The sequence below is a fragment of the Crinia signifera genome, chromosome 1 (genome assembly GCF_055691185.1).
Source record: "Crinia signifera chromosome 1, ASM5569118v1, whole genome shotgun sequence".
NCBI lineage: Eukaryota > Metazoa > Chordata > Amphibia > Anura > Myobatrachidae > Crinia > Crinia signifera.
In genome coordinates this window covers 115,347,809-115,360,520 of record NC_139217.1, presented here as the reverse complement: position 1 = coordinate 115,360,520, position 12,712 = coordinate 115,347,809, and the positions used below count along the sequence as shown (strand labels likewise).

Here is a 12,712-nt window from a genome sequence, read left to right as displayed (position 1 = left end):
ATAAGATTCTTGGTTTGTAGACAGTTTTTGTGCCGCACTGGTTGACTTAATTTCTATCTTCTCTCGAGATCTGGGATCTGGCAAGTGGTAAATTAAAGCTGTCCTTAACAGGACACATAAGCACTGTCCGCGGAGTGATTGTGAGTTCCAGGAGCCCATATTTATTTTCTTGTGGAGAGGACAAGCAGGTGAAATGCTGGGATCTGGAATATAATAAGGTATGTGTTGTACCTATGAATAATGCATTAATCCAGGGAATACTACACTAAGCAGACTTATTTATTACTTTTCTGTATAAACTGAAAATGCCTTTGGCCATTACATCTGTGTGATCTTCTATTTGGAATGTATGGTACAAGTTAGACAGGGAAGGCCAAGTCTCTGCTTGGTATAGATTACTGTACGTCTTAGGTATAATAAAAGTAGTAGTACAGGTTGAGTATCCCTTATCCGAAATGCTCGGGACCACGAGCATATTGGATAAGGGACTTTTTCAGATTTTGGGGAAAAAAACATTTTCCCATTTTTTTTTACTTGGTCCCCTGGTGGTGCCCCTTCAGGATCCTCTTCAGCGGCATCTCCAGTCCCAGGGTTGCATTGCACAAGTGCGCACCGGTGAAGTCACTGGCACGCCTGCGCATTCGTGCAATGCAACCCTGGGGCCAGAGATGCCGCTGAAGAGGATCTTGGAGGACGCCGTGGACATCGGGGGACAAGGTAAGTCTGAAAAATAGGTGCTGGGGGGGGAAGGGGGGAAACAACAAAAAATCCCCCAAAATATTCTGAAAAACCACGGTTTTCGGAATATTTCTGTTTCTGGAATACACGGATAAGGGAGACCCGACCTGTAGTAGTATTAATTTTGCGACACTGAAGAAAACAGGGACTCTTTTGAAGATCTCTGATTGGACATGGTAGGGAAACTAATTCAGTTAAAATTGTACCTTTTTGTTTTTTAAAACTATACGTTTGAAGAGAGCAGGGCCCTCTCTACCCTGTAGTTTCATGTCTGCATTTATCTCACACATTTGTTCACGGAAACTGTTAAAACATTTTTAATAACGATCCCTACAACAAAACGAAATGGAGTGTATGAAGAGTATGAGGATCAAACACCTGTTCAAGTACAGCAGACAGACTAGTGATATAGCTAGCTGCACCGCTTGTCACACTTCTCATATAAAATCATAAAAAATGGCATAACTGTGCAGAAATTAATCCAGCTTTTTATAAACCGTACATTACGTTATTCCATGTTTACTTGCTATGTAAGTATTAGCAGAAAGCCTAATGTTTCAAAAGCTCTCCTTCACTTTGGAAGGGTGTTCAATGTCCCCTGTCGGAAATAGCGCCTGCCGCCTATTCAATGCTGCCGTTTCCGACCGTATTGATGGTGGATTTCGATAAAACCGTTCTGATTTTAAAAACAGTTAGATCTATTTTGTCAGAAACGGCCGTGGATTGTCAAATTCACAGCTGTTTCTCGACAATCCACAGTCTGCTTCACCGGCATGCCCCCTTTTTTTCGACACTCGTCAGGTGGAACATTGAATTCTGCTTATCGAGTTGCGGGCGAGCGGCCTGGATTTTGGACTGTCGGACGTTCCCACAGTCAGAATCCCACATTGAATACTCCCCTTTGATTGAACACTTTCTACTGTCATTTTTTTTTTTTTTGGTCTAACATACATGAGAAAAAAACGAATTTTTCTTCTTCTGATTTACGTTGCCATTTCTCTTGACTAGGTGATAAGGCATTATCATGGTCATCTAAGTGCTGTCTATGGGCTAGATCTGCATCCTACCATCGATGTGCTTGTGACTTGTAGCAGAGACTCCACTGCACGTGTGAGTAATGATTGTATGCTTTAGATATGTGTTATATATTGTATTTCTATGTCATTAGGCATCAGGCATTGTAAAAATGAATTTTTTTTTATATAAACAGAGGGTTAAGGCTTATCTTTATACGCTACATTTGTCATAAAGTTATGAACAAAACCGTGAATGGCTGCGGAGATGGGTCAGATAACTGATAGTGAAAGATAGCATGATTGTTTGTAACGTTTATAACAACTATTGGTGATGCTGATAGAGATGTACAGATTTGTTCACATACAACTTTATGCTCACATTTAGGCAGATGTATTAACCCTTAACAAGAGATAAATGCAAGATAGAGAGCTAAACGTCCAGCCAATCAGCTCCTTCCTGTTTTTTTTTTTTTTAAATGCAGCCTGTGACATGGCCGTTGGGATGTGATTGACTGGACATTTATCTCTCTATCACCCTTGCATTTAAATCTTGTTAAGGCTTACATTGCCCCATTGTTCCACAATCCCTATTTGGTATATACCATGGGAATGGCTGTTGAGTTGCGCCATGCTCTTTTTCTGATAACGCATGAATGTGCTATGTAAAACTATTTTATTTTGTTAACCATGTTCTCAGTAGCTCATAGAGTACTGGACTCCTCTAATTAGGATTTTTTATTTGCTTGGTATGAAATAGTAGATTAAGCATAATTTGTGTGGAGCCAGTCAGGTGACTAGTTATGCTTCTAAAAAAAAATTTTTAATCCTAAGTACAGCACTTGTATATTATTGGTATTTCGGATGCAGCAGCAATGCTAAAATATACTAAGCCACAGGAGTCATCGGATGGCTGATGACGTCTTCTGTCTTTGCAGCATCCAATCACTATTGCGACAATTAGTCGCGGTGTTTGGAGCTTCAGCCAAAGTCGAAGGCTGCTCTGATTGGCTGCCCATTTTATGGTACACTGCCTAGTGATCCCCCCCCCTACAAACAGCCGAAGCCTGCCAATCATGCTGAATGTAAACTTTTTGCACAACAGCTGCAGTAAAATGTAAGCATAACTCTACGCACTGTATTCTGCCTCCATGAAGAATTTTGGGGGTTAGTAGTTGTCTGTTAATTCCTTTTCTCAAGTATTTTGAGCTGTGAACAATACAAGCTTTTATGTACATTCATGTGATACTTTGTTTTCTTACGCTTAAATGTGGATTGCTTCATCTTGCTTTTTCTCTTTTTCTTGTTATTCACAATAGATATGGGACATAAGAACAAAAGCTGGCGTACACACCCTTGTTGGCCATACCAATGCTGTTGCAACAGTACGGTGCCAGGCTGCTGAGCCTCAGATCATTACAGGTAATCTTGAAGTAAATACTCTACTGTGCCTGGAATAGCAGAGACCCTAAAGGTCCATACCTTGATGTGGATGTTAAGTATTTGGGAAACCTTCAATTCCCTTAGTACCTACAAATCTAACAGACAAACAGATGAAACTACACTCCATTTTATCCCTTTTAGAGATACTTTTTAAAGGAAGCTATGGTACCACCTTGCACAGAGAACACGAGTTTCTTCTTGACTTAACATCATCACGTGTCACCAGAAATAGTGTGTGTTGCTTGGAAATGGCTTTGTGTATTTCCTTTTTAAGGAGGCTGAATTTGAAAATGATGGCTAATTAAATTAAATCCTTACCGTCTCCCTAATTGTTGCTTACACAACTTGAGTTTATGGAAATAAAGTTTTCCTTAAACACAGGGGGCACAGAAATGTAAACCTGTCCAAAACATTGAACAAAATGTTCTAAATGTGTCCCATTACTACTGGGCGAGTTGGTTCGACTGCTTTATGTAACCCGGCCTTTCTACAGGATATCAATTTGAACTTTTGTAATTCTCCAGCTAGAATGTAATTCTCCAGCTAGTATTAGTCCAAAATAGAATTTTGTACTACAGTTAAAGATACCTGTTGCATCTAATGAATTAGCTTGTGAAAGACGAGCCTAACATAATAAGGAAGATATAGATCAAAACAAGACCGGAAGATACCCTGTCACATCTGTCGGTAATGGACAGGATACTTGCTAATTTTGTAGGGTGTTTTTTTTCCCTCTTCTTTTTCCATTGACAAAAACAACATCCAACCTAGGATTAATCTGTCCAGGGGGGACATGCTGCTTTGACACATGCAGTGGAACAGTATAATAGTGTAAATACAACCGTATTGAGCAAGTCCCATGGGTATAATGATCAGTCCAGTAAGCTCAATAGTCTCTGTCTTTAGTTGGTCTTGCATGTGAATGTTCCCTAGGTATTTGCACTATGCATAAAGTTGTAAAATGCAATATGTGTGGCTGTAAAGGGAGTGAGACCACATTATACTGTGCAGGGGAGCAGTAGTTATCTCTCCTGTTTTGCTGGTTTGGTCTCTCTGCTGGTCTTTACGATCTTACCAATTATGCATGATACGTTATAAATACACACATTTTTTATATATATATATATGTATGTATGTATGTACTGGCATTCTTTCATACTAACATATTTCATAAAGATTGCAGTGATTATTTCTTAAATGTGTTAAAGAAAGTCAGGAGGTTTTGGCGGTCTTTGTGTTTCTTGGTTTTCATACAAGCCCCACATTATACTCTGCCAAACGGCAAAGTAGTGGGAAAGGTTAAACAAAGATAATATTTTTTAAATCTCTGCTTGGATTACCTTCTCTTACTGCGCTATTGTATCAGAAAATGCTAACCAGTGTCAACTGGTCCAATTTTAGAGTAACGATTTTGTTATCCAGTTTACGTGGAGAGATGAGGTGTGTAATGCTGAGCCGCTCGTTCATGTGATGGAATGCTTGCACATTGCACCTGTGGTTGTTACAATCTGTGAAAGTATTCGAGTTACTGAAGCGGAACGCTTTGTTCCCGTACAATTTACCTGCTCATCTTGTTAACGCTCTCCAGCTGTGGAGAACATCTGCAGAACACATCTTCAGCTCGCAGCGACGGGACAGGTTTGTCAGCGAGCGTTTCCCAGAGCTGATAATATTTTAGGGACAGCCTTTATTTTTTAACCTTTCAGAGAAAAGACGGTACTTGTGTATTATAGCGGCGCCCATCGCATCGCATACCAAAAGGCAATGTTGTACAATGTCATACAATTTTAAAATTGTATGCCATTGTATATGGCATACAATGCAATGCGATTAAAAATTATATAAGCACCCTAATGGGTGCTTACAATGTTAAATGCACCCTCCACTATAAACGTGAACCCGAAGCGTGGCGAGCGCAGCGAGCCCACGTGGGGCGGCTGTACGCGTTCTACGACATTTTCATACCCCCACTATCCAAGTCGGCGTGGAGTTGAGAATAGAAAGTGTGGCTAGCGCAGCGAGCCACCGAGCCCGAAGCGTGGCCAGCGGACGCGGATACATGTGAAGCCTGCGAGGGGACGTGGATACCTGTGAAGGTATCCGCGTCCCCTCGCCGCGCTTTGGGCTCGGTGGCTCGCTGCGCTCGCCACACTTTATATTCTCAACTCCACGCCGACGTGGATAGTGGGGGTATGAAAAGGTCGTAGGACGCGTACCGCCTCCCCTCGCGGGCTCGCCACGCTTCAGGTTCATGTTTATAGTGGGGGGGTGGCATGGGGGTGCATTTAACATTGTACGCACCCGTTTGGGTGCTTATACAATTTGTCATCGTATAGGGGGCAAAAATCGCGTCGCATCGTATTGCATGCCATCGGGGTATGGCATGCGATGCAATAAAAACATTGCACGACCAACATCAGGGGCGCCGCTATAATACACAAGTACCGAAAAGACTACTAAAAATGACTGGGCCTCTCCTGGAACAACCCTGGTAAATGTAAAGAACTGGCATATGGATAACATTAGTGCTATGGTTGTGTTCTGTTTACATTGGTACTACCCTGAGATGATTTGCAGAGTATTTCCCACATACAGTGGAAAGGCAAGTTTTCGGCTTGTACTCAACTTGCTGCCTATCAGGTTGGTAGGGACTTGGGACTGGTGTGCTCTTGCACATTGAATGACGAATGTTTGTGATGGCATAGCCTAAAAATTCACGGTCTCGTGAATATTACACATTAAGTTCTTGACTAGTTTCACTGGGTTTCTGGTCCATTTAGCGATTATGGGTTCCCCTGCTAATAAGCGCGGCTGTCTGCAGTACTTACAGTACCACAATACCTCTTTGTTTTTGTTTGAGATGCAGTTTGAATATGCAGAATACATGTAAAGTAATCCGCGTTCCCCATGCGGGGCTTGCTGCGCTCGCCACACTATATAAAATCAACTCCATGCCAACGTGGATAGTGGGGGTATGAAAAGGTCGGTAGGACGTGTTACGCCGGCCCTCGTGGGGCTCGCTGCTCTCACCACTGCAAATAATTTGGATAAAGTTTAAGTGACATCCTAATAGTGTACAAAAAGTGGTCAAGTTGCACAGGTTTACTCAGAATAACTAGACCACTCTGCTTACAATATATTAGGTTATTTGTACATATGTTCTACGCCATAAACTAAATTGGTACTCTATGGGCAGTATTCCATTGTTTTTCACCAGCATTTCAGCTCGCTGTCCCTGGGAGTGGTGCGCTAAAATGTGTGAATGCTTTGCTAAACCTGAGCATAGTGAGCACGATAGACAAAAATTGTTTAATTGAATATCACGCCATGACCTCCTGTCAGGTAATCGGGTGCCATATAACAATTGAATACCACCCAATAAATTTACTAAATTAACTGTATATTTTGAGCAGTAAATCCATGTTTCTATTTAGGACCTTGTCCCTAGTAAATTCAGAAATGTTTTCTCTGTTACGACCCCAGAATAACTTTCTCCATTGTATGTAGACGACTGGTACTTTTAGGCAGTATTTTGATTTTCCAGATTTATTTTACATCCAAATTGCTTATAAGATCATTATCTTTCTTTTTCTTTTTTTGGATTGTCCTCCTTTCAGGAAGCCACGATACCACAATAAGGATGTGGGATATGGTGGGCGGAAAGACTCGCGTCACATTAACAAATCACAAGAAGTCAGTCCGAGCTGTTGTATTACATCCTCGCCAGTAAGTGCATTGTTCTTCCTCTGCTGTTACAGTATGTGATTCCTCATTTAGTGACCATCATAGTAAAACTTTACAATCTATATTTATAAATATCAAAGTCAAAACACCTCTCAGATTGAAACTTCTGGTGTGTACACACGGGTACAATCTGCATGAGATTTTGACTATATAGTCAGCCAAATATAATGGGTTATGTGACGGTTTGCTGTTATATATATGATAATTTGAGTATGCTCCTTAGGTTGAGTAATGTGAGTCGCAGATTCCCTACATTCATACTATAGTTCTTTAGTAACAGGCAAACAGGATGGATCCAAGACTGTATCATTTGTACTAGATGATAACCTCAGATTGTGTTACTGTAATGACCTTGACGTAGTGGTGAATTTCCCATTAGGCATGTGTGTGGGGGCAGCACTTGTATGCTTGTGTTGGTACTGTCAGTCAGACCAGTAACTGCATGATGTTTACACAGTACTGTACCATGTGCCATCTTGAATGGAGTGTAAACGGTTCGGACATGCACATACTGCCCCTGCAAACTGTCCTATGTATACATATTTAAAAATAAAATGTGGCAGTTCTATTAAATTGGCTATCAAATGAGGACTTATGACTAATCAATGAACATTGTATAATTAGGTAAGGGGAAGGCCATTACTACTGTGCCTAGGGGGCACTCAACCTTAAATCTGCAACTGCCAAGGGGAATATATTCAAAGCTTGGAGATTACTAACCAATCAGCTCTATTCATTTATCAAACACAAAATGTCAGGAGCCGATTGGTTGGTACTTTCTCTCTCTAATCTGATCTCTTAAGGTGCATACACACGTACAGATTTTCTGTCTGATCTATCTGGTGGGAACAAAAACCTGGAAATGTATGCGAGCAACTGACAATCAAAAAATTGTTCCCAAACACTTGAAAACAGACAGTGATCAGTCAGACAAATTGTTTAATCATTCTGATATAACAAATTTATCAAAGCATATATATTTTTTCTGTTTTCCTGCATTTGGATGGAAATTTTTGATTGTCATATGCTCCCATACATTTCCAGGTTTTTGTTCCCACCAGATAGATCAGACCGAAAACCTTTAAAGCTTTTATAAATATCCACCTCAATCAGTGATGTCATTATAAATCTTCTTTCAATCTGAACGGTTACATGACCAGCGTTGTAATAAAATATATTTTCTTAATTCACAAATATATTAACACTTACAGGAACTCGATACACTTAATTTAATAGATTGCTGGTTCATTTTTGAGGCTGCAGAAGTACAATAACCTTCAGTCACAATAGGGAGGGAAGAAGGTCAGCGGCCAGTGACATCAGTACGTTGGAGAGCCGCGTAGGCTTAGTAGTCTATAATGAAATACTGTTCTGTCCCTACGTCATAATGAAGTGTGGCTGAAGAAAAGAAAACCAGATGAAAAGGTGCTATAAGAGATCAGCAATAGTTTCTTTATGAAAACATTTTTCTGCAGCACCCCAGTAACTAGCCTTCAGAGAAGCCAAAAATAACTTTCCATGTGATCCAGAAAGTGCCGCTGCTGCAGTCAGCACAGCCCTGTGCAGCGTAGTATATTCCAAATGCTGTTACATTTCTACCCGTCACAATCTATTTTCTCTTTTACTCCAGGTACACATTTGCATCTGGGTCACCGGATAATATAAAACAGTGGAAATTCCCAGATGGGAACTTTATACAAAACCTTTCTGGCCACAATGCTATAATCAACACTTTGGCTGTGAACTCTGATGGTGTGCTGGTATCAGGGGGTAAGGAATGACTTCCTCTTTATTTTTCACAAGAATTTAATGTAAGGACATGAAAAATAAATATGTTTGTATAAAATACAGTATATAACTTAGTATTTAAAATCTAGTATGTAAAGTATAGTCCGTGCGTGCGGAGTGAGGTGTGGATTTGGTCTTACACCTCTCGTTTCTCTCTTGCAGCTGATAATGGAACGATGCACCTCTGGGACTGGAGGACCGGATATAATTTCCAGAGAATTCATGCGGCTGTTCAGCCAGGCTCTCTAGACAGTGAATCTGGTATATTTGCCTGCACATTTGACCAGTCAGAGAGCAGATTAATCACTGCAGAAGCTGATAAAACAATCAAAGTTTACAGAGAGGACGATACTGCGGTATGTATCAGTCTTAGCAGCCAGCTAGATTTAAATGATTTTTAATGAACATGAATCTCCAATATAAAAAAAAATGGCTGTTGATATATCTTAGGTTGATTATGGATATCATCGTTCATATTTGTAGAGTAGTGATGTCACTTCTGTACAATATACCCTTCGGTTTGGTTAGTCATGGTGCAAGTTACGCTTGTTTACAGTATTTAATCTTCCATGGAAGATTACTTATACCCCTTTTCACACCAGAAAATGCAGGGACTTACCTGGGAATATGGTCCTGGGTTGGCCCCTTACACACCAGCCTAGTCCCTGCGTTTTCTGGTGTGAGAAAGGGTGGAGAACCCCCCCCCCCCATCCCAGCTCCATCTCACCCCAGCATTACCTGCCAGACTGTCAGGATCACACACCACCAGACAGAAAATGGGGCAGTGCCTCCAGCCCCCCGGGTGAACACCAGCCAGTGCACGGGAAGCCGGGTGAGTACCTTTCACACTGGCCTTTATCCCAGGAAGATCCTGGGAGCAACCCTGGTAAATAGCAGGGTTAAAATGCCGGGGCATGGCTCCGGGGATTTTGGCCCGGCCCTTTCACACCAGCACTAGACCGGGGCCAACCTGGGAAAATAGGCCGGTGTGTAAGGGGTATTGGTGATCAGTGATTATGTATAATAAGCTTGCTTGGGTTCAAATGTAAATTTGTATTTAAAAAGGAATTATATTACCATATCCAATGAACACATTCTACTCTTTTATGCTTGTGGGGTTATTTCGCATCCTGTGTCTCTTCTGAGATGTTAGAAGATAAATTACAAACCACATTTAATATCATTTTAATAACTTTTACTAAATGAAACTACAATTTTTAAATGATATTCTAACTTTATTAATATAAACACACTCAAAGTATAGTTTCTAGAAATAACCACTAAAAATGTATTTGCGTTGTATATATTTATATAAAAACCAGTGTTTCCCAACTCCAGACCTCAGGGTTTACTAATAAATAGTGCATGTTTTACAAACCACCTAATGCACAGGTGTATTCATGACTGGCTGACACCATTTTTAAAAGATCCACATGTAGAGCTACACTATAAAGACAAAAGTGTTTGGCCACACCTGTTGATTATTAAATTCAGGTTTCTCAGTCAGACCTGTTGCCACAGGTGTATAATAAATAAAATCAAGCCCCTAGCCATGCTGTTTCCATTTGCAAATACAAAATGGGTCATTATGAAGAGTTCTGTGACTTCAAGTGTGACACCTATTGCAATAAGATGGTTCATGAGCTTTCATCCCTGCTGGGTATTCCAGTCAACTGTAAAGGCCCATACACACTGGGCGACTGAGCTGAAAGTAGCTAAAAACAGCATGTTTGAGCGGCTTTCAGCTCAAAGCTGCCCAGTGTGTATGCCCCAGCGATGAGTGGTGAGCGCTGCTGTGCGCTCCCGCATCATTGCCGGGAAAGCCGTTGATCTGCTAGTATTACCAGAAGGTCAACGGCTTTGATGATGGCTTTGCATAGCTATGCGCTATGCAAAGCTGTCCCCCCCCCCCCCCCCCCACACACTGTCGGCGACAGGAAGGGGGAAAGTGGCTCAGTGTGTATGCACTGAGCTGCTTTCTCCCCAGCGATGAAAACGATCATCGCTGTCCATACACGCTGGGCAAAATCGCCCAGTGTGTATGGGCCTTAAGTTATAGTATAAGAAAGTGGAAGCCGTGCAGAATGTTGACTCTACCCATTGAGCACCTTTGGGATGAACTGCAATGGAGCTTGTGAGCCAGGCCTTCTCATCCAATATCAGTGACTGACCTCATGAAATGCTCTACACCTTGTGGGTGTAATGGTCAGATGTATTAATACTTTTGTTCATATAGTGTACTTATTGTGATACTAAAGAGATCTGTAAAACATGGACTGGCATTTCATATTATCCCTAATAAAACATTAGGGATCCAATTAGGATCGCCATATAAAAAGCACGAGTTCTCCCAAAAACACAAGTTTAGTGGAACCTGTGTGTTTTCGGCTGCCTTAGCCCAGGTTTTGCTGGAAAATGGGACTGCCTTTTTGGGAATTTTTGGTTTGATGAAACAAAATCCTTAGCACTTCACCCTCCCACCAAGGCGCCAACATGTGTGACTTGGTCCGGCCCCTTTTATGAATGCAGATGTATTAAATGTTTACTAAATAGTTATATCTTTAAACATGTATTGCAGTATTTAAGGTTCCCAATTCTATCACACTTAAGCTCTTTTCGTTAATATTACATTTCCACATCTTTGACAGATGTGATTGCACGTTAGTCTATTGAAGTTGTTTGCATTTTGTGCCTAACACACCCAGACATAAATGTTAGATGACATGTATTGAGCTGCGGCTGTGCATTTGAAATCAGATGTCATCGCTTTTTTTTTTTTTATAATTGTATCCATTGCATGTCTTCGTGTCTCTAACGAGACTGCTCAGCAGTCCTTCATTTTAATTAGGTTCATGTAGGGCTGCTGCCACTACATAGGTCTCTCTGATTTCAGTAGCCAGTTGATTTATTTGACCTGTGCTTAAAACCTGCTGAATAAAAAGGACATGCAAAACACCATTTTATAAACAGAAAACCAGTATGCCAACACAATAAACAGTTCTTCAATCGTCTCTCCACCTCCAGTTAGTGTGCTTTTAGTTCATAAATGTAATGAATGGATCCCTCAGTTTGGAAGTCATGGTCTCCCCTGCTAATCCATATCCTGAACATAGAAGTAATGAGCAACTTGTAAATGGACAGGTTGTGGCTTGAGCTTAGTGTGTTCAATAGGTTAGCTTCACATTTCATATATTAGCCATTATTCAATTACCGAAGGTAACTTTGTCGCCAAGTTACTATTCAGTTAGCCCTGATAAGCCAGGAAAAGATGTGGCTTATTGAGGATTTTGTTTTGTCTGCCTCTGGCAGGCAAAGCAATTTCCCCGAATACACAGGTTTCACTGAACCTGTTTTCTGGTGCATTTTTTTTTTCAAGTGACTCGATTAGATAGAAAAAATATTGGAGAAATGAAAAACATCAGTTTCTCGCACCCAATGTTTCTTCAGCACTACGTGAATACAAGCCATTGAACTGAGCTGTTCAAATTGACAGCCTGTCTGTGGTGCTGACTTGTAGGTTAGATATGGGTAAAAGTCCTTGTACAATTATCTAACTAGTATACGTGGGGAACTCGTATTATAGAGAGAATTTCGGTACTTGTGTAGTATCACGGCTCCCACGATGGGCATCGTATATGAAAAAACCGCATGCGAAGCGATTCCATTTTTCACAGAAATCATTGACGTGTTAAAATCATGTAAAATGCACCCCAAAGGGCATTTGTTACTGTAGCACCCCAATATGAACGCCAACCCGAAGCGTGGCGAGCGCAGCGGTACGCGTCCTACGACCTTTTTATATACCCTCTATCCACGTCGGCGTGGAGTTGAGAATAAAAAGTGTGGTGAGCCCGAAGCGTGGCGAGCGGACGCGGATACCTTCACAGGTATCCGCGTCCCCTCGCGGGCTTCACACTGCGCTCGCCACGCTTCGGGCTCGGTGGCTCGCTGCGCTCGCCACACTTTCTATCCTCAACTCCACGCCG

The 12,712-nt window shown here is 41.3% G+C and overlaps 1 protein-coding gene across 2 annotated transcripts in view; it reads left to right on the top strand.

Moving 5' to 3' along the window:
* The window catches only part of PLRG1 (pleiotropic regulator 1), a 38,979-nt gene that overhangs the window by 25,240 nt on the left and 1,027 nt on the right, over positions 1-12,712 (top strand). For both annotated transcript variants that reach the window (XM_083171995.1, XM_083172003.1), the window contains exons 9-14: positions 69-218; positions 1,747-1,848; positions 3,071-3,173; positions 6,812-6,920; positions 8,569-8,708; positions 8,889-9,082. In XM_083171995.1, coding sequence (XP_083028121.1) covers positions 69-218; positions 1,747-1,848; positions 3,071-3,173; positions 6,812-6,920; positions 8,569-8,708; positions 8,889-9,082 — 798 coding nt within the window. The remainder of the gene's footprint in view (positions 1-68; positions 219-1,746; positions 1,849-3,070; positions 3,174-6,811; positions 6,921-8,568; positions 8,709-8,888; positions 9,083-12,712) is intronic.